Source organism: Phyllobates terribilis, unplaced genomic scaffold (genome assembly GCF_046119375.1).
Source record: "Phyllobates terribilis strain yellow unplaced genomic scaffold, ASM4611937v1 Scaffold_3__8_contigs__length_932513732, whole genome shotgun sequence".
Lineage (NCBI taxonomy): Eukaryota > Metazoa > Chordata > Amphibia > Anura > Dendrobatidae > Phyllobates > Phyllobates terribilis.
In genome coordinates, this window is record NW_027362763.1 from 58,032,419 (window position 1) to 58,054,316 (window position 21,898).

The following is a 21,898-nucleotide window of genomic DNA, read 5'->3' on the forward strand; positions in this document are numbered from 1 at the left end:
TGCTATCTGTGAAAAACGTGGATACTACTCGTACGAGGAAAACTGTTGTGTGAATGAGGCCTTATATCGCCGTCGTCTGTTCCTCTTGACTAGTCTAGTGCAGAATCACACGGCCTTGGACCACGTACACACGTTCAGTATTTTACCTCAGTATTTGTAAGCCGAAACCAGGAGTGGAACAATCAGAGGAAAACTATAATAGAAACACATCACCACTTCTGTATTTATCACCCACTCCTGGTTTTGGCTTACAAATACTGAGGTAAAATACTGACCAAATACTGAACGTGTCATTATTTTTTCTACTGTGGAGAAATTTGTGCTTTTTACTTTTTTTTCCTGATATACAAAAAAAAAAAATTGATGCTAAAATTTGGCCTTGTTGCCTCTAACAACCAATCACAGCGCTGCTTTCATTTTTCCACAGCAGTTTAAAAAATGAAAGCTGAGCTCTGATTGGTTGCTATGGGCAACAAGGACTTTTTTTTTTCTACTTAGTAATTTTCCGCACCTATTTTTATTTTTTTCTTGTGGTGTAGGCGTTTGAACAACCGCACTATTGGGTACTCACACAAGTCTTCACTAAAGTCTATAAATCTATTGTGTGCCATATTAATAAGTAGCTTTTATTTGCATCATATTACACTTTTAATAGTCCTTTTGTTAACGTGATATGTTCTTAAAACGTGCACTTGGAGTTATAGGTCCACATGACTATAAAGCCGCAGGATATATTGGGAGCTGTAGTTTGACGATAAATAGACACGACTGATTTTTGGATCTGAAAAAACTACAATTCCCAGCATGCCCCACCGTTCATCCGCTTTCCCGTTGCTTCACCTTTCGCTGTAATCACTATAGCCCCGTCTACATTTCCGACGGTGTTTTTACGTCACATCTCCCACTAAGCCAATAAGCTTTTAGCGCGATGCGTCACCCCAGCAACAGGTCTTCCCTAATTGGATGGCGTTCTCTGGTACGAGATCCTTCTATCCAATCAAAGCTGTCAGTCCACTATGGAGCTGATCAGCTATTGGTTCGCACTGACACAGGAGGCGGAACTATGGAGATGACCGGCTAATGGGTATAGCGAGACTCGCGGTGATGCTGTAGCCGGGATTCGAGCTTCATCCTCGGCGGCCATGGACTTCCTGAGGTCGCTGGGACATCCGGAGGAGATCTACAACCTATGCAGGTTCAAGCTGGGCGGCAGCCGGGTTGTCATGTCCAAGCTGGAGCGGGTAAGGAGCTGGGAGAGGCTGTCGGCTGCGGTTTATCCCGGAGGCTGTCGGCGGCGGTTTATCCCGGAGGTTGTCGGCTGCGGTTTATCCCGGGGGTTGTCGGCTGCGGTTTATCCCGGGGGTTGTCGGCTGCGGTTTATCCCGGGGGTTGTCGGCTGCGGTTTATCCCGGAGGTTGTCGGCGGCGGTTTATCCCGGAGGTTGTCGGCGGCGGTTTATCCCGGAGGTTGTCGGCGGCGGTTTATCCCGGAGGTTGTCGGCGGCGGTTTATCCCGGAGGTTGTCGGCGGCGGTTTATCCCGGGGGCTGTCGGCGGCGGTTTATCCCGGGGGCTGTCGGCGGCGGTTTATCCCGGAGGTTGTCGGCGGCGGTTTATCCCGGGGGCTGTCGGCGGCGGTTTATCCCGGGGGCTGTCGGCGGCGGTTTATCCCGGGGGCTGTCGGCGGCGGTTTATCCCGGGGGCTGTCGGCGGCGGTTTATCCCGGGGGTTGTCGGCGGCGGTTTATCCCGGAGGTTGTCGGCGGCGGTTTATCCCGGGGGCTGTCGGCGGCGGTTTATCCCGGGGGCTGTCGGCGGCGGTTTATCCCGGGGGCTGTCGGCGGCGGTTTATCCCGGGGGCTGTCGGCGGCGGTTTATCCCGGAGGTTGTCGGCGGCGGTTTATCCCGGGGGTTGTCGGCGGCGGTTTATCCCGGGGGCTGTCGGCGGCGGTTTATCCCGGGGGCTGTCGGCGGCGGTTTATCCCGGGGGCTGTCGGCGGCGGTTTATCCCGGGGGCTGTCGGCGGCGGTTTATCCCGGAGGTTGTCAGAAACTGGACAGTACTAATCTGCTGTATATATTATGAGCAGGACACAGCCGTTATTTATATGTACCATAATCGCCATGGTGACGCTCGTCTCCTACATCTTATCTTATGCTGTCGTCATGGTTACGGGTCTTCAAAATTTGCAACAATTTTAATTTTTAAAAACTCTGTTGACTTAGGGGAGGGACGGAGAAAGGGACTCGGCAAAGCAATGGACGCGGCGGAGCGACATAAAGGGACTCGGCCGATAAAGGGACTCAGCGGAGCGACGGATAAAGGGACTCGGCGGATAAAGGGACTCGGCGGAGCGACAGATAAGGGGACTCGGCCGATAAGGGGACTCAGCGGAGCGACCGATAAAGGGACTCGGCGAAGCAATGGACGCGGCGGAGCGACAGATAAAGGGACTTGGCGGCTAAAGGGACTCGGAGGAGTGACAGATAAAGGGACTCGGAGGAGTGACAGATAAAGGGACTCGGCGGAGCAATGGATAAAGGGACTCGGCGGAGCGACGGATAAAGGGACTCGGCGGAGCAATGGACGCGACGGATAAAGGGACTCGGCGGAGCAATTGACGCGACGGATAAAGGGACTCGGCGGAGCAATTGACGCGACGGATAAAGGGACTCGGCGGAGCAATGGACGCGACGGATAAAGGGACTCGGCGGAGCAATGGACGCGACGGATAAAGGGACTCGGCGGAGTAATGGACGCGTCGGATAAAGGGACTCGGCGGAGCAATGGACGCGGCGGAGCGACGGATAAAGGGACTCGGCGGAGCAATGGACGCGGCGGAGCGACGGATAAAGGGACTCGGCGGAGCAATGGACGCGGCGGAGCGACGGATAAAGGGACTCGGCGGAGCAATGGACGCGGTGGAGCGACGGATAAAGGGACTCGGCGAAGCAATGGACGCGGCGGAGCGACGGATAAAGGGACTCGGCGGAGCAATGGACGCGGTGGAGCGACGGATAAAGGGACTCGGCGAAGCAATGGACGCGGCGGAGCAACGGATAAAGGGACTGGTGGAGCAATGGATGCAGAGGAGCGACGGATAAAGGGATGCGGCGGATAAAGGGACTCGGCGGAGCGACGGATAAAGGGACTCGGCGGAGCAATGGACGCGGTGGAGCGACGGATAAAGGGACTCGGCGGAGCAATGGACGCGGCGGAGCGACGGATAAAGGGACTCGGCGGAGCAATGGACGCGGCGGAGCGACGGATAAAGGGACTCGGAGCAATGGACGCGGTGGAGCGACGGATAAAGGGACTCGGCGAAGCAATGGACGCGGCGGAGCGACGGATAAAGGGACTGGTGGAGCAATGGATGCAGAGGAGCGACGGATAAAGGGATGCGGCGGATAAAGGGACTCGGCGGAGCGACAGATAAAGGGACGCGATGGAGCAATGGACGCAGCGGAGCGATGCATAAAGGGACTGGCGGAGCAATGGATGCGGAGGAGCGACGGATAAAGGGACGCGGCGGAGCAGTGGACGCGACGGAGCAATGGACGCAGCAGAGCGACGGAGCAATGGACGCAGCAGAGCGACGGATAAAGGGACGCAGTGGAGCAATGGACGCAGCAGAGCGACAGATAAAGGGACGCAGCAGAGCGACGGATAAAGGGACGCAGTGGAGCAACGGACGCGGCGGAGCGACGGATAAAAGGACGTGGTGGACACCGAGACTCGGCACTGTTTTCCTTTTTTTTTTTTTTTTTGTTAGTCCCTGCAATTTTTTTAAAAAAATTTTTAGTTGCATTTTTCTCGATACAAGTTGTGTGATTGTAAACTTGAATCCTGTGGATTTATATGGTCAAAAATCGGAGGAAAACTGGGCATTTATAGACAGGATGCTGCAGAAACGTCTTAGAGGCAGCTCGCACCTTGTGAACTCTCGAGGAGATCAGGGGTCCGGCCCTCACAGGCAGGAATGGAGAGCTGAGAGCGCATAGACTGCTCTTCATTTATCTCTATGGTCTCACAGGGATAGATGGAGAGTCGCGCTCATAGAGCCACCACTCCGCTCCTAACAGCACAGGCTAATCCCACACACTTACACCTTTGAAACTCTCCTGTAGATCGGGGGTCCGGCGTGGTGTTCTGGTGGGAGCACATGGACAGGGAGCAACTCCTAATCTCCCTTAGAAGTGAATGCAGAGCGCTCCCAGAACACCAGGCCGGGCCCCCGGTCACATCTTTGGGACCCTCATAAGGATTGGCAGCCTGGCGTGCTGTGTCACGAACAGATAGGTGAGTGCGCATGCTGCATTCACTTCTATGGGAGCCACTGGTAGTTTTCCATAGGAGTGAATGGAGAGAGCCACCTTTCTGTTTCTGACAGGTCCAGGCCCGCAATTCATATGAGGGTCCTAGAGATGTAACCTGCACCTAAAGAATTGGGGCTGGAGGCTGCGGAATATGTGCTGTCAGGAACAGGGAGGTGGGGGCGCATGCACAGAGATCTGCGTTCACTTCTATGGGAGATCAGCAGTTTCTCCCATAGTAATGAATAGAGCTGTAAATGTGATTTTTCCATGATCTCCATGAGGGTCCTGTAGGTGCTACCTTCACCTAGTGATCGGGGGCCCGTCCTGCGATGTCCGGAACAGGGCGGTGGATGCACAGAAATCTGTATTCACTTCTGTGAAAGATTACCAGTTGCTCCCATAGAAATAAATGAAGATAGTCGCACCCACCTCTCTGTACTGGACAATGCATACTGGACCCCTAATCTCTCTGAGGGTCCCAGAGCTGAGGCCTAGGGGTCTCTACAGGAGATTACCATCTGCCATAAAAGTAAACGCAGAGAGCTGCACCTGTGCACTCCTCTCTCTGTTCCCGACTGCGCAGGCCGGGCCCCCGCTCCGTATGAGGGTCCCACATCGGTGGCAATAGCCCATAAATCTTCTACGTAGTACAGCCTCTATTTGTTAAAAGGGTCTTCCACTACTTGATATTAGTCTCAGGCCGGGTTCCAGATCAAGCACAGACCGTCCACGGATCTCCTGACCCAAATTTGAGACCTGTGGTCGGTACACAGTCATGGAAATGTCACCTTAACTTCTTTAGGATCCATAGGTCGGACCCCCAGCAATTCTGGAGAAGGGGAGCTCTGCAGAGCATTGTACTAAAGGAAAAGAAGTGCGCGCACCCCATCTTCACTCCATTCATGGGCTATGGCGTGGAGTGCAGCGCTCAGGATCACTTTCTGTGAATACCCTTTAAAAAAAAAATTGTTATGATGGTCCTAAAATTTGCTTTAAGGGTCACATATGCTAACGAGAGACTAGTACAGTGGGACGTTTCTTCCATAAACCAGTCTTGATCAATCAATAGAGGTTGATGGGAGATTGAAAATGTCTCCAATGCAAAATCAGAGTCCGAGAGAAACAAACAAATGCTGAGAATATGGTGACACCGCGTTATATACCGCAACATGGCACCAAACAAGTAACAATATTCTCATACACTATGGATCTGTTCATAGTTAATGGTTCTGATGAAGGAACTGACCTGCAGCTACACCCAGCTCCTCCCGCCTTCACCAAATATACACAGTCATGGCTGAAAGTGTTGGCACCCTTGAAATTGTTCCAGAAAATAGAGTATTTCTCCAAGAAAATTTGTTATACACATGTTTATTTCCTTTGTGTGTACTGGAACAACACAAAAAAACGGCAAATTGGACGTAATTTCACACTAAACCCCAAAAATTGTGGATAAAAGAACTTTGTTTCAAGTGTGTGATGCTCGTTCACACTCACCTGAGGCAAGTAACAGGTGTGAGAAATATGAAAATCAAACCTGAAACCAGGTAAAAAGGGGAGAAGTTGACTCAATCTTTTCATTGTGGGTCTGTGTGTGCACACGAAGCATGGAGAACAGAAAGAAGAGAACTGTCTGAGGACTTGAGAACCAAAATTGTTGAACAATATCAACAATCTCAAGGTTACAAGTCCATCTCCAGAGACCTTGATGTTCCTTTGTCCACGTTGCTCAACATAAGAAGTTTACAGCCCATGGCACTGTAGCTAATCTCCCTGGATGTGAAAGGCAGAGAAAAATTGCTGAAAGGTTTCAACGGAGGATAGTCCGGGTGGTGGATAAGCAGCCCCAATCAAGTTCTAAAGAAATTAAAGCTGTCCTGCAGGCTCAGGGTGCATCAGTGTAAGCGCCAACTATCCGGCCACATTTGAATGCAATTAAATGCTATGGCAGGAGACCTGGGATGACCCCACTGCTGACACAGACATGAAAAAGCTAGACTGCAGTTTGCCAAAATGTACATGAGTAAGCCAAAATCCTTCTGGGAAAGTGTGTTATGGACAGAAAAGACCAAGATAGAGCTTTTTGGTAAAGCACATCATTCTACTGTTTACCGATAATGGAATGAGAAAAGAACACAGTACCTACAGTCAAATATGGTGGAGGTTCAAAGCTGTTTTGCTGCCTTTGGCACTGGGTGCCTGGATTGTGTGTAAGGCATCATGAAATCTGAAGATTACCAACGGATTTTGGGTGCCCAGTGTCAGAAAGCTGGGTTTGCGTCCTAGGTCATGGGTCTTCCAGCAGGACAATGACCCCAAACAGACTTCAAGAAGCCCCCAGAAATGGATGGAAACAAAGCGCTGGAGAGTCCTGAAATGGCAGTAATGAGTCTGGATCTAATCCCGTTGATCACATGTGAAGAGAAGATGTCTTCAGATATGAGAGACCTGGAGCAGATTGTAAGAAGAGTCCAGGATTCCAGCTGAGGAGTAAGAAGCTGATAGTTATAGGAAGCGATTGATTGTAGTTATTTATTCCAAAGAGCGCAACCAAATATTAAGCTGAGGGGGACAACAATTTAGTTCAGTACATTTTTGGGGTTTTGTGTGAAATTGTATCCAAATTGCCTTTTTTCTTCTCTGTGTTGTCCCAATACACAGAAAGGAAATAAACTTGTAACTGCAATAATTTTCTTGAACAACTTCAAGGGTGCCAACACTTTCAGCCATGACTGTATACAGTGAGTGCAGCTCTGGGGTATAATACAGGAGGTAACTCAGGATCAGTAATGTAATGGATGTACACAGTGACTGCACCAGCAGGATAGTGAGTGCAGCTCTGGGGTATAATACAGGAGGTAACTCAGGATCAGTAATGTAATGTATGTACACAGTGACTGCACCAGCAGAATAGTGAGTGCAGCTCTGGAGTATAATACAGGATGTAACTCAGGATCAGTAATGGATGTACACAGTGACTGCACCAGCAGAATAGTGAGTGCAGCTCTGGAGTATAATACAGGATGTAACTCAGGATCAGTAATGTAATGGATGTACACAGTGACTGCACCAGCAGAATAGTGAGTGCAGCTCTGGAGTATAATACAGGATATAATTCAGGATCAGTAATGTAATGTATGTACACAGTGACTGCACCAGCAGAATAGTGAGTGCAGCTCTGGAGTATAATACAGGATGTAATTCAGGATCAGTAATGTAATGTATGTACATAGTGACTGCAGCTCTGGAGTATAAGGATTTGTGCACACGGTTGGTATTGGCAGCGCTTTGCATGCAGTATACTTTATGCTGCGTCATGCAGGTGAATCCGCTTGTGTTCATTGAACCGTATTCACCGCATCCTATACATTGCACGGATATCATTTCTCTTGCGGAGACCACAAGATAAATTGACCTGCTGCGGTCTGTGAAGACACGCCACACATCCATGTCCGCAGGTGATCAGCAGGGGCACAGAGACGCAGAGTGGAGATGGGATGTCTACAGTTCCCATCCACTGTGCTGTAACATCAGGCCGTGCTCCGCGTACCATCCGCAGCGAGTACTGCGAGTACTGATCGTGTGCACGCGCCCTGATCCAGGATCATTCTGGTGTTGCTTTGCCCCTGGGGATCTATTGCTCACATCCACACACATACATAAGTCTTTCTTCATGTGATATCTGTTTATACCTGGATGAATCCTGTTTTCATGATAATAAATATTTGTTTTATAAACTCTACAGGGAAAATCTCTCCAGCAGGTGATGTGTTTGGCTGTTTGTGCAATGGCCACCTCTATGTTAGTGTCTGAGCACATTGTGCCAGGTCCATATATAAAGTTTTCCTCTTGTGTAGTTTGGGCGCTTATTCCTGTATTTTGGCCCCAGCACATGTGAACACTGTATATAGTCACCTAGTGTCCTGTGGGGGCAGTATAAGCCGCTAGACCCTCTGTGCTCCATATTCCCCGTGTGGTTCGTCCGGGGTATACAATAAATGGAGGGTCCACCATGGCCCCAGCCTAGACACAATCCCACCTGTTTGTGGCCTCATCCTCACCAGCATTCCTCCAGAGCTGCACTCATATCCCCTCCCCCACATCACACCAGGCACAGCTGAGATATAAGGAGCTGTTTGTTTGGTGGAACTGATAATTCTGCTCCTGTGCGTGTTGTGGAAGAAACCCTGTAGTTACTGGTGATTTCTCTGCTCCAACTTAAAGGGATCATCCACCTACACGAGCTTGCTCATCAGAAGTGTGCGGTGTCAGTAATATCACCCAGTGCACCATGATGAAGTGGTTTTCTTATTCTGCAATTTAGTTTTTTTTTTCTTTACAGGTTTAATAAAATAAACTGCAGCGAGGAGCCCTGATGTGAATACGGTTAGAAGCCGCTATAAAAGTCATAAAACTGGCATCAAAGTGGGCACTGACGGGCGTTCTTGAAAGGGTTAAATGACTTTGAGCCACCGATCTAACACTGCAGACACACAGATAGAGATGACCCCAAATTCAGGTCACTCCAGCCCGAAGGAGTCGTGGGCATCAGAACGGGCATCAAAGTGGGCAAATAGCCAATTTTCACAGATTTCAATAAGTAACTGGTGTTTTTTTCAGGGGTTAAATTACCTGAATTTGATGCGGGCGATCACGGTCTACGTAATGCTGGTGTGAGATCAGTGGCCCCAAGTCATTTAACCCTTTCAGTAACGCCCGTCAGTGCCCACTTTGATGCTGCTTTTAAGAGTATTCACATCAGGCCGTCTCGCTGCGCTGTATTTTATTATTGTTTTTTTTTTTTTTTTGTCCTTTTAAACCTATAATAAATATAAAAAAAAAATAAAAAAAAAAAAATTGTCGAATAAGAAACCAATTTGAGCATGGCGCCTCTTCTCCTTTAAAGGGGGTTGTCCTCGCCCACGCCGATCCTGCAGCCTCCTCGCGGAGATGCGGCGGCGCTCACCTTCCCATGCGGAGAAGAGCTGCGCTAATAATCTAATAATAATGAAGAACCCGAGTCAAAAATAAAACTCCCCACATTCCCTGACCTCCAGAGCCTGATGAGAGTTGTAGTTGGAGGTGAAGTGCTTGTGTATAATGTGCAGACAGCCTCCTGGATCAGTAGCATGTTTACTTTTTTTGGCTGGGTGTGTGAAGGGTTAATGTTGAGCTGTCGGGCCCTGCCCTCTGTAGGGACCATGTGAACAGTGCAGGGTGGGCGGAGCGGTGGGTGTGCGCACCACTTGTCCTAAGGACCCTTCCTGCAGCTGGTGGGACAGCAGGGTCCATGGCCCCCCAGTGTCCAGCACAGCCTGCCCTTGGGTGCTGTCAGTGATCGCTCGCAGCTCTGGAGGAAGTTTCCTGCAAGTTTGGCTGATGGCCAGTGCAAACTGCAAAGTGGCTGTCTCCTTGTTCAAGAGGACGCTGGGCCTGGGCCCCGCACAGAAGCCGGGGGGCCAGCGATCACTGCTGACCGTCAGCAGCAGGCTGCAGGAGAGGGGGCTCAGGGAGGGCCGCACGGTGCACCAGTGCTTCACCCCCCAACACCCGGCCATCCGCAAGATTCACTGTGTGTCTCTGTCCCGACAGGACTCCATGAGCGACAGCCTGCGGACCTGCTACACCTACCTGAACCAGACCAGCAGGAGCTTCGCCGCCGTCATCCAGGCCCTGGACGGGGAGCTCCGGTGGGTGACATCTCCGCCATTGTGTGTCCTGATAATTCCTGTAATCCGCCATCACCGCTCCACATTATTGGACTGTCCCTTTTTTAAATCCCAGTAAAATCCCTTTAATCGTTGCCGGATTATCAGATATTCCGGACTATTAGACTGTGATAGAAACCCTTTATTTAATACTGATGCTCTATAGTACGGCCGCTGAACTCTTCCCCTGCAAATTGTAGCAAAATTCCTTTTAATCCTGTTTTTAGTGCTGGATTATCAGATATTCTGGACTATTGGACGGTCAAAAAAAAAGTCCTTTAGTAAGCCGGCCAAATCATTCGCAGTGAAATTCCTCCAACCCTGCATCGTTGCTGGATTATCAGGCGTTCTGGAGTATCAGATGCTCCGTTAAACAGTTCTACTATAAAGCCAGCTTTAAAAAAAAAAAAAAAAAACCCCTTTGATTTGGCATTATCCGACGTTCTGGATTGTTGGACGGTCACAGGCTGATGAGACAATGCGATCATACAGAATAGACCGCCCTCGTTTTTCTGCCCACCTGCGCTGATTGTGAACTGTTCTAGATGATCGGATGCCGGATTAAAGGAAGTTTACGGTCACAGTATGAAATAGGGTGTGACTGGATGTTCCGACAGCAGCGATCACTGGCGGCTCCCCAGCTGCTGCGGGACTACAAGTCCCAGTGAGCAATGCTGGGAGTTGTCGTTTTAGAAGAGAGCTGCAAGGTGGCGATCCCTCCCTAATAATAGACAGCATGTGTCACCCCAGGGCACATGCCATTGTCACCCTACGTTTGGCTTAACCCTGTAATGTCTGGGAGATTTCCTCTTTTTTTTTTTTCTCCTCTGCATTACCTTTTTTTTTGTTGTTGTTGTTTATCTCTTGCTATCGCCGGATCAGGTCTCGTGTTTTTTATGAGAAAAAATGTAGTTTCCAGTGACCCCCATTAATTTTACCATATAATCTAAGAAAATTTTGCAAATAGAGTGGAGAAAAAGAAAAAAAATTCCGCCATTGCTTTGAGCGAAATGGGAAAAAAAGAAAAAATAATATATATTAAAATTGTTTTATAATAATTATTTAACTTTTTTTTTTTTTTTTTTTTTGTGATCCATAACGTTATTTTTCTGTTTGGGCGGGTGCGTAAGGGCCTGTTTTGGTTTTGTTTGTGTTTTTGAGTGGTGCGCTGACGTTTTTATTGATATCATTTTGGGGCACATACGACTGCAGCAATAACAAAAAAAAAAGGTTTACTTTTTCTCTTTATTTTTGAACTGGGTAAAAAGGGGGCAGGTGATTAAAACTTTTAGATATATATGTTTTTAAAAATAAAACATTTTTTTTTTCCCCCCCGCCCTTTGCCCCTGGGGGCTTGAACCTAAATGTACATCACACATCGGGAAGGGAGGCGTCGTTATTAAACTACAACTCCCAGCATGCCTTGCTCCCCAGCTGTCACATTCATAAACTTTATTAGTCGTCCATGCAGAAGCCGGCATCTTGCTGTCACAGACAGTCTTGTTTTTCTGTCTTGGCTCCCCTTTGATGCCCTCCCCTGCTTTCATGCCTAGTACCCGGGGTGTATGGGCAGAGGGTGTCATCGTGCCCAATATGTCACCCTGGTCTCCGTGCCAGTGCCCCAAGCGCAGTGTCCTGGTGTAGAAATTAGGAGGACAGGTCCTGTGCCTCTAGTATCGGTGCAGGGTGCCGCAGGTGTTATTAATTACAATTTATGAAATTAAATTACCGCTAATTAATAACTATAACTATCCTCCCATATTAATCGGGCGGAGGTTGGCGGGCGATGAGACGTCGGGGGTGGTATACAGGGAGATGTGACGGCTTATTCCTTGTCGCAGGCACGCCGTCTGCATCTTCTACCTGGTGCTGCGAGCGCTGGACACCGTGGAGGACGACATGACCATCAGTCCAGAGACCAAGATCCCCATGCTGCAAAACTTCCACACGTATCTGTACCAGGCAGACTGGAGGTTCACCGAGAGCAAGGAGAAAGACCGCCAAGTGCTGGAGGACTTCCCCACGGTGAGGAGGACTACGATAGTGTGTCTACATAATGCCGCCACACTGTGCCAACAGCTATAGAGCAATAGGGGGACTATATAACACTGATATGCTATCAATATAAAATGGTGCCATACACTGAGACGTATCATACTGCACCTATATAATTATGCCATACACCAAGTACATAATACCGTCCTATATAATGGGGTCATACTCTGACTACACAATACCCTATATCCTTATAATGGTGCCATACTCTGACTCGTATTGTATATGTTTATGCCATACACTGACCCCATAATACCGTCCTATGTAGTGGTGCCATACACAGACCCCATAATACCGTCCTATGTAGTGGTGCCATACACTGACCCCATAATACCGTCCTATGTAGTGGTGCCATACACTGACCGCATAATATCGTCCTAGGTAGTGGTGCCATACACTGACCGCATAATACCGTCCTAGGTAGTGGTGCCATACACTGACCGCATAATACCGTCCTAGGTAGTGGTGCCATACACTGACCGCATAATACCGTCCTAGGTAGTGGTGCCATACACTGACCGCATAATACCGTCCTAGGTAGTGGTGCCATACACTGACCCCATAATACCGTCCTAGGTAGTGGTGCCATACACTGACCCCATAATACCGTCCTAGGTAGTGGTGCCATACACTGACCCCATAATACCGTCCTAGGTAGTGGTGCCATACACTGACCCCATAATACCGTCCTAGGTAGTGGTGCCATACACTGACCCCATAATACCGTCCTAGGTAGTGGTGCCATACACTGACCCCATAATACCGTCCTAGGTAGTGGTGCCATACACTGACCCCATAATACCGTCCTAGGTAGTGGTGCCATACACTGACCGCATAATACCGTCCTAGGTAGTGGTGCCATACACTGACCGCATAATACCGTCCTAGGTAGTGGTGCCATACACTGACCCCATAATACCGTCCTAGGTAGTGGTGCCATACACTGACCGCATAATACCGTCCTAGGTAGTGGTGCCATACACTGACTGCATAATACCGTCCTAGGTAGTGGTGCCATACACTGACTGCATAATACCGTCCTAGGTAGTGGTGCCATACACTGACTGCATAATACCGTCCTAGGTAGTGGTGCCATACACTGACTGCATAATACCGTCCTAGGTAGTGGTGCCATACACTGACTGCATAATACCGTCCTAGGTAGTGGTGCCATACACTGACCGCATAATACCGTCCTAGGTAGTGGTGCCATACACTGACCGCATAATACCGTCCTAGGTAGTGGTGCCATACACTGACCCCATAATACCGTCCTAGGTAGTGGTGCCATAGACTGACCCCATAATACCGTCCTAGGTAGTGGTGCCATACAACAACCCCATAATACCGTCCTAGGTAGTGGTGCCATACACTGACCCCATAATACCATCCTAGGTAGTGGTGCCATACACTGACCCCATAATAGCGTCCTGTGTAGTGTTGCCATACACTGACCTATAATGGCTCCATACGGTGCGCACACAGTATCATTATACACCTGTGACAATATACAATGCTTGCACCTCATGTACTGCACACGCGGTGCCCACATAATCATCATATTCAGTATACCAGCAGCTGTTTGCCCATGTCGTACCGCTGGCAGCACCGTACGGGGCGCACTACTAACTGTTGGGGCGTCCGTCTCATCTGACTCAGATTGTGATCTCTATATATTCCTCTGGTAGATTTCCCTGGAGTTCAGGAGTCTGGCGGTGGTCTACCAGGAGGTCATCGCAGACATCTGCCACAAGATGGGGCTGGGCATGGCCGAGTTCTTGGAGAAGCAGGTGGAGTCCCTCCTGGAGTGGGATAAGGTAGGAGACATATATTTTTCTGCCTCTTATGGCCGCGTCCAGCTGCACAATGCTTCTAATTGTCAGCTAAAATGACATTTTGTTGATGCGGAGCTGTGTCTCCATGGTAACAGACTACAAACAAACGTCTTGTAGTCTGACCCTGCAGCCGTACGTCTGGGTTATCTGCTTGAATGTATGTCGGCATGAAGTCCATGGTTTGTACACATAGGGCAAATCATGTGCGATCCTAGGTGACCCTTTCCTCCTTCTTGCACCCACCCAATATCTCGCCCCCTTTGGTTTTAGATACAGCATTACTGCTTCTCCCATCTTCAACTCTGACGTACAGACGTTTTAGGTTCCTGAATCTTTCATCTTTTCAGCAGAGACTCCCCATCCTACTGCTGCATCCCCTAATACTGCGTCTGCTGCGCTGCCCCTGGCCCCCCAAATGCGGTCCTCAAAAAATAGTCACCCCCAAATATTGCCATACAGGTGGTCCAATGTCATTAGTACGTTCTATTTTTCTATTTTTTTTTTTTAATTTTATTTTGTCGTGTTTTATATATATAATATATAATGGACGCATAGTTGATGGGAGGTTTGTATCACAGAGATGGCAGTCCTCTGTGATGTGACCCGGAGTGTTGCTCTAGTGCACGTAAGCACTAAGAGGACTGTTTGGTGCACCTGGGACCGGGTTACGGGTAGTTTGGAGAGATGGGCGGGTCTTGCTACCCACATACGTCACCTCTGGGTGTGGTTAAGATATAAAATGGAGGCCAGTGTTTGGCACATGGTCTGTGTGTTTGGAGGGAGAAGGCCTCCTGTGTGGTGTTTGTCTCCAGACCGAGCCAGGGTACAGGACGCTATCCAGCCTGTTTGCCCACAGGACTAACTAACCAGAGACTTTGCGTCAAGGACTCTTTACTTTGTTTTTGCCTGAACTAAAGGCTGTTTGTGTAATATATATTTAGAAGAAATTATGTGCCAAAAAACGACAAAAGTGATTTAAAGAAAAAATGAAAAAAAAAAAACAAATGCTGAATCTGGTTTTTGTTGTCTTAAAAATAACAATGCCCCCTACGTAGTGACCTGTCGGTAATTACTACCAGAAATAGGAGCCCAGAAAATATTTCTGGACACAGTGGTCCTGACAGTAAAAGTGCCGCACTAGGTGCCCCAATAAAAATGGTGCCAAGCAGATGGCGTGAGATTCGGGCACTTCTGCTATCGCCTTCAATCAGTGATGGTGCAGGATTACTGCTCGTACATATAATTGGATCTTTTTAGCGGGGGTCCAATACATAAGAATGGCGATGTGACCTGAGTAGTGTCCTATTGCTTTGATTCTCAGTACTGTCACTATGTGGCCGGACTGGTGGGCATCGGTCTGTCCCGGCTGTTCTCCGCCTCTGAACTGGAAGACGCCATAGTCGGGGAGGACGGGAGACTCTCCAACTCCATGGGGCTCTTCCTGCAGAAGACAAACATCATCCGGGATTACCTGGAGGACCAGCTGGATGGGAGAGAGTTTTGGCCCAGAGAGGTGGGTATTGGCTGATGCCCCATCACTATGGGGGGCACCGCCGTATATATGAGGGCTGATTGTAGCGACTCCTCGTTGATCCGTCTACATTCTGCCATCAGGTGTGGAGCAAGTATGGAAAGAAACTGTCAGACTTGGCTAAACCCGAGAACATCGTGCCGGCCGTCCAGTGCTTGAATGAACTGGTGACCAACGCACTGCAGCACGTGCCCGACGTCCTGCTCTACCTGTCCCGGCTGAGGAACCAGAGCGTGTTCAACTTCTGCGCCATTCCACAGGTGAGTGCCACGTACACGAGAGGGTGGAACTGCTGGGGCACCAGAAAGACAGGAGGGGGGGGGGGCAAAACTGCTGGGGCACCAGAAAGACAGGAGGGGGGGGGGGGGGGGGCAAAACTGCTGGGGTACCAGAAAGACAGGAGGGGGGGGGGGGCAAAACTGCTGGGGTACCAGAAAGACAGGAGGGGGGGGGGGGGGGCAAAACTGCTGGGGCACCAGAAAGACAGGAGGGGGGGGGGGGGGCAGGGCAGAGCCGCAGGGGGACCAGAAAGACAGAAGGAGGGGAGGGCAAAACCGCTGGGGCACCAAGAAGACAAGGAAAGGGGGAGGGGCAAAAACGCTGGGGCACCAAGAAGACAAGGAAAAGGGGGGGGGGGGGGGCAAAACCTCTGGGGCACCAAGAAGACAAGGAAAGGGGGGGCAAAACCGCTGGGGCACCAAGAAGACACGAGAGGGGGGGGGGGGGCACCGCTGGGGCACCACACAGACAGAAGGGGGGCGAAACTGCTGGGGCACCACAAAGACTGGTTAATGGTTGAATGCCGCCCCCCTGGCACCGGCTGCCGCCCCTTACTTTTTACTTCTTATCCTAGGTCTGATCCTACAATCCATATCATCCGGTCACCGGGAGACAGTTTACTTTATGACCTGCTGCAAATCCATCATGTACCTATATTATGGGGGTCACCCTGCTGGGATCCCTACAGTTGTCCGTGGTCAGATTATTCATCGGCAGCTCCGTCCCTGTAAATCTATGAGACTTGTGTAATTATGGCAGGCCAAAGTCGCGTAACTTAAATTTAGGGAATTTCTACCAGTCTGTCTTTTTCGCACAGGTCACCATTTTCGGCCCGCAGCATATAAAGTCTTGCCACCTCCATACTAATGAATGTTCCTTGTGTCTTTCTCAGGTCATGGCGATCGCCACCCTGGCCGCCTGCTACAATAACCAGCAGGTCTTTAAGGGGGTGGTGAAGATCCGCAAGGGCATGGCGGTGACGCTGATGATGGACGCCACCAACATCCAGGCTGTCAGGGCCATCATGTACCAATACGTTAACGAGGTATAACTGCATGACTTCTCCTCTGCTCAGCATCGCAACTTACGAGGAGCCGCACAGGATGGACACTAAGATGTCACTCATTCTTAAAGGGCATTTTCTCTTAAAGGGACGGTCAGGCACTCACTTTTTTGCATTTGAGGTTGAGCCGTGCTGCTGCCATCGGATGTGCCTCTCCTGTAAAGTAAGTGCTCGAGCCTTTTAGCCTTGCAGCAGGACTGGGGATCAGGGTTGCAAGGTTTGATAAAGGCTTTGACATTGACTTACAGGGAAGCTACCTCCACTAGGTGGCGCTAGCAAGATCAGCTGGTGTCCTTTAAGAGAAAAAGTTCTTCAGAGATTTTTAGCAGTCTCGAAACGGATTAAGCGATTTCATCAGACGCGGCCACCAAACAGACTATTTTTACATCAACTTCAGCTTTTTTTTTTTTTTTAACTATAAGTTGGGCAAGACGGTGGTTGCATCAGGCGGCACGTTTTACAGTTAACCTCCTAAAGCCTGGTAGGTTCAGCTCCTTTTTTTGTTAGAGGTGGTCCGGATTTACCATAAAGGACTTGTGTCCAGAACCAATACCAGACAGGGCCACACACAAGGGTGGCGCTGTAAACATCAGGATGCCAATAAGAAAAAAATATTTGTTTGGCTGCAATAGAATCACAGCCATGATACTGCCCCTCAACCAGATCAGAGCCTTTGTCACCCAACAGACACACCTGAAGTGTCATTGTGGGGAACTAAGGTCTCATACACACCAGTGTTACTCTGATTTAGATGGAGGTGACATAAAGCGTGCATTAAGAGAAGCCGGACACGTCTAGCTGCTCACACGGTCAATACCGGGGGGAACCTTGACAGTGTGCACACTACACGCTGTTACGATTCACAAGTATGCAGTCAAATAGAGGGACTGCAGACTTTTGTGTCATTCCTGGACAACCCCTTTAACTAAAATAAAGTGAGCCCGTGGTCCTAATTATTTGCTGCACTTCTAGAATGGTTTACATTTTAAAGGGTCTGTTAAAGGAGGGCTGTCTGTTTTAGGATTCCTGTTACGTAATATACAGGGTACTGTACCTACAGTGGTGCTTTTAAAAGTTTGTGGACCCTTCAGAACGTCAGTGCATAAAGAGAGCAGACTATTCTATTTTGATCATTTTCCTCCTGATTTGGATCATAATTTTAAAAGTGAAAATAAGAGTCCGGTGTTTTCAATCAATGGGACGACAAACAGGTGTGAGTGGGCAACCTGTTTTATGTAATGAACAAGGATCTATCAAAGTCTGATTTTCACAACACATTTGTGGAAGTGTATCATGGCACAAACAAAGATTTATGAGGACCTTCAAAAGAAGAGCCTTCGGAGGACCTTCAAAAGAAGAGTGGTCAATGCTCATTAGGCTGGAAAAGGTTACACCACTCTCTCTCTATTCCAGCAATCCACAGTCAGACATATTGTGCATTAATGGAGGAAACCCAAGACCATTATTTACCTCACCAGACGTGGTTCATCCAACAAAGATCACATCTATTACTCTGCGAGGTCATAATGGGACCCAAGGTAGCCTCTAAGTAACTAAAGGCTTCTCACTCATTAGCTATTGGTAATGTTCATGAGCCCCGCATCAGGACAGTACTGGTGTGCATGTCTGGGCTGCAATGAGAAAGCCCCCTGTTCTCCAAAAAGAACATTGCTGCCTGTCTTCTTTCTCTAAAAAGCAGATGGACAAGCCAGAAGGTTACTGGAATAATGGTTTGTTTGAGACCAAAGTGGAGCTTTTTGGTATAAAGAAGCATTCTGTTTGGAGTAAGAAAAAACACTTCATTACAGCATAAAATCTCCTACATCTGTGGTCGCAGTGGTGGTAGTATCTGAGGGTTTGGGCTGTTTGCCCATATCTGAGCCAGGACATCTGCCATCTCTGATGGAACAATCGATTCTGAATTTTATCAGCAAAGTTTAATGGAAAATGTCCGGACTTCTGTCCATGAGCTGAATCTCCAGGAGAACGTAGGTCCTGCGACAAGACAACGACCCAAAGACACAAGAAAGGTCACAGAAGGATAATGGTGAAGGTCTGGAACGGCCGAGACACAATCCTGACCGTAATCCTATGGAGGTGTTTGTGGAAGGAGCTGACTGGAGCAGATCATGGGGGGGGGGGAATCACCAACATAACCGGAGAAATGTGATACAATCCCTCCATCCGATGTGCAGGAATCATCAGTAATTACCGGGAATGTTTATCTGCATAAGAAGAGGTCATACCAGATACTGAGAGCATGGGGTTCACATACTTCTGCCACTCACAGACATATGATGTTGGAGCATTTTCCTCAAATAGAAAAATTTACAAAGCCTGATATCTCTTTTGATTTGTTTGTTAGATTTGGTTCTCTATTTACTTTTAGGACTTGTGTGAAAATCTGATGTAGTTTTAGGGCAAATTAATGCCGAAATCTAGAAAATTCACACACATTTGTATTATGACATTTACACAGCATGTCTGGCGTCACCACTAGGGGTCGTGCATTCGGGGGTTTAACGATTGTTGGGCAAAACAGTCTTAAAGCTACTTGGCCCTGATGAGGCTGGAGTGCTTCCGCTGCAATCCATGTCAAATTGTCTACTTTTTTTTTTTTTTTTAAGTTTGTTTGGTTTCTGCCCACCTAGCTTGATTGTCAGCTCCTCAATGTCCCTCCTCCCTTCTACCACTGCTGAGATCTCACACTGCTCAGTACAAGCTGAGTGGTCAGATTTGGACATATGGGGCTCTCCTTGTACATCTGAAATCGTATAATATCCACATCGTCCAGCCATTCTTACATGGGTTATCACAGTCAGTACATCGGCCTCATCACGTCTAGAGGTTTTTTTTTTAAATCTGATTCAATTTTAAAATATTTTCTCCAACATCTGCTCTCCTTAATCTCGTGTTTTGTTTTTCTTCTCAGATCTACCAGAAGATCCCGCTGACAGACCCTTCCTCTGGTCGCACACAGAACATAGTCTCCACAGTCCAGAAGCTGAGCCTGTCCAGCGGCCCCCTGGTGTCCCGCCATGGCTTCTCCCCCATTTATCTGTCCTGTGCTATGCTGCTGGCCGCCCTGAGCTGGCAGTACCTGAGCACGGTCCAGGCCTCGGAGGAGGTGCACACAGGACAGTGACCCCTCTAGGACCAGATACCGTCCATCAATTCATCCCTCCATACGGTAGTAGTCAGTAACATGCCCCACGTGTCTCATTGCGATGGGACAGGTCATAGTACTTTTATCAGACATTGTCTGACCTAGACTGATCATTGGGGGGGCAAGGGATCCTCCTAAATCATTTCTGGAGCTTTTCCATCAACCGATATGTACAGTCTGTTCGGTGGTGGGATGACCTGTCAGTAATTTAGCTCTGGGATAAAGAATAGGAGGTCACTGATTGATATAGTGGCCAGGCCCGAGTATCTGCTGGAGTGGATATGGACTGGAATATAAAGGGTTATGAGGGATTGGGCGCAAAAAATACAATCTAAAGGGCACCTTTTAAAGGGACTGTATCGGGAACAGCCCTGACCAATACGATGAGATGGTAGATGACTACAACTCCCAGCATGCCTAGGACTAATAGTTTCCATACAGCTGGAGAGACTCGGACATAGATGACCCGAAGTTGATCCTTTTGGTATTAACATTGACTTAAGAGGGGTATTCCCATTTTATTTAATGATGAAGGCATATCTGCCATCCCAATATGGTTTGTGGGGGGATCCCACCGATCCTGACAATGAAGGGGCCCACCGCACTGATTTCTCTGACACGTGGCCGGAGGTGCTGTGACCTCCCTCATTCTCAGGATTGATGGGAGTCCCACACTTCACTTATAAGATGGGATACCCTTTTGACAATTACCGTGGACATTCATCTGTAGATCCTGAAGACCATCAACATCATGTTTTATAAGGGGATGAAAAACTGGACAGGTTGACTTTTTTTCCTTGGTTGACTTTTTTTTTTTTTTTTTTCTTCCAATTAATTGAAAGTTTTATGGTTAAAATGTAGACAAGGACGATGGTCAATAACGAGCCTGAAAATCTCCATTTTTGATGCTCCTTTTGTTAAAACTTTCTCATCAGTTGGCTTAAAAAATGGCAGCCAGAGACGCGGAGCTGCAAGATTGCCCCGGTCAGCGTCAGTACGCCTGCCTGTCGGCAGAGCTCATCGTGCCGCGGTGGCATGGGCTCTGCACCCGCAGGAGGCCACGTCAGGAATGGTCGTATCGTTACATTGTTATACAATGTGTTCTCATTTTTATTAAATAAAATTATTAAACGAAGTTGATTTACAGCGTCGATCGCTCTAATTTAAATTTTTATGTGAAAAACGGTGGGCTTATAAATATTATGTGCATGGTGACGCTGAACTTTCAGAGATGTCTGGGTTGTAGAACTACAACTGAGATCATCTTGTTACCTTGTTTTGTTTATTCTAGCACCTCCCATATAAGGCCAGGGTACTTAAGTTGGCCCCCCACCCTGACCGTGCCCCAGGCTCCTCATCCTGTTCCGCACCTTCATCCCTTCACTTCCTCTTCCAATAAAGAAGTAGAAATTTTGTGATAAATTTTGATAGTGAAGGGACGTGAAACCTTACCTGTAAAGGTAAAGAAAGCCGTATAAAAACTTGACAGATAATATGTGATAGCAGCGAAGAAGATTAGTGTGTGGGAAAAGGAATAGGAAGAGAGATGAGAGAGTAGATTATTAAAGGGGTTATCCACTACTAGGACAATCCCTTCTCGATCTGAATGTTTGCCCCCGTGTAAATAAAAACACTTATACTCAGCTCCTGTGCCGGCTCTATTCCATATTATTTTTTTTTTTTTGGGACTGACAGACGCATCACCATCATCAAGCAAAGGGATGAGCTTGGGTTACTTTGGCAGCAAATGAGTGATGCGAGTTGCTTAGTGAGACCCTTCGAAAAGGCTATTAAATTCGTTAGTAGGAAGAGCCGTTGCATCTATGATGTTATCCCTGTCATTTGTATTGAAGAAAAAAACACTAGGAATGGAGAGGCAACAGCAACTTCTACATGATCCTCGTTTCCCTGAGGCTGTTGGGAACCCTCAAGGGCAATGTTACAAACA

General features: G+C 48.3%; 1 protein-coding gene across 2 annotated transcripts; it reads left to right on the forward strand.

Annotated features, from left to right (window-relative positions):
• Positions 1-1,035: 1,035 nt before the first annotated feature.
• FDFT1 (farnesyl-diphosphate farnesyltransferase 1) lies at positions 1,036-21,593 on the forward strand. Of its 2 annotated transcripts, XM_073673903.1 has the most exons (8): positions 1,036-1,241; positions 9,906-10,003; positions 11,863-12,046; positions 13,765-13,893; positions 15,233-15,424; positions 15,526-15,702; positions 16,614-16,766; positions 19,717-21,593. In XM_073673903.1, exons 1-8 carry the CDS (start codon positions 1,143-1,145, stop codon positions 19,927-19,929), a joined length of 1,245 nt encoding a protein of 414 aa, XP_073530004.1. In that variant the 5' UTR covers positions 1,036-1,142; the 3' UTR covers positions 19,930-21,593. The 2 variants fall into 2 exon arrangements, with proteins under 2 accessions (XP_073530004.1, XP_073530003.1); XM_073673902.1 differs by lacking the exon at positions 1,036-1,241 and having other exon boundaries at positions 9,521-10,003.
• The last annotated feature ends 305 nt before the right edge of the window (positions 21,594-21,898 follow it).

Bases quoted from the DNA above. Each gene is read 5' to 3' on its own strand.
- FDFT1 (XM_073673902.1), top strand. From the start codon at position 9,693: ATGGCCAGTGCAAACTGCAAAGTGGCTGTCTCCTTGTTCAAGAGGACG. The intron at 13,894-15,232 runs GTAGGAGACATA...TTTGATTCTCAG, and splicing joins CCCTCCTGGAGTGGGATAAG to TACTGTCACTATGTGGCCGG. The intron at 15,425-15,525 runs GTGGGTATTGGC...TTCTGCCATCAG, and splicing joins GAGAGTTTTGGCCCAGAGAG to GTGTGGAGCAAGTATGGAAA.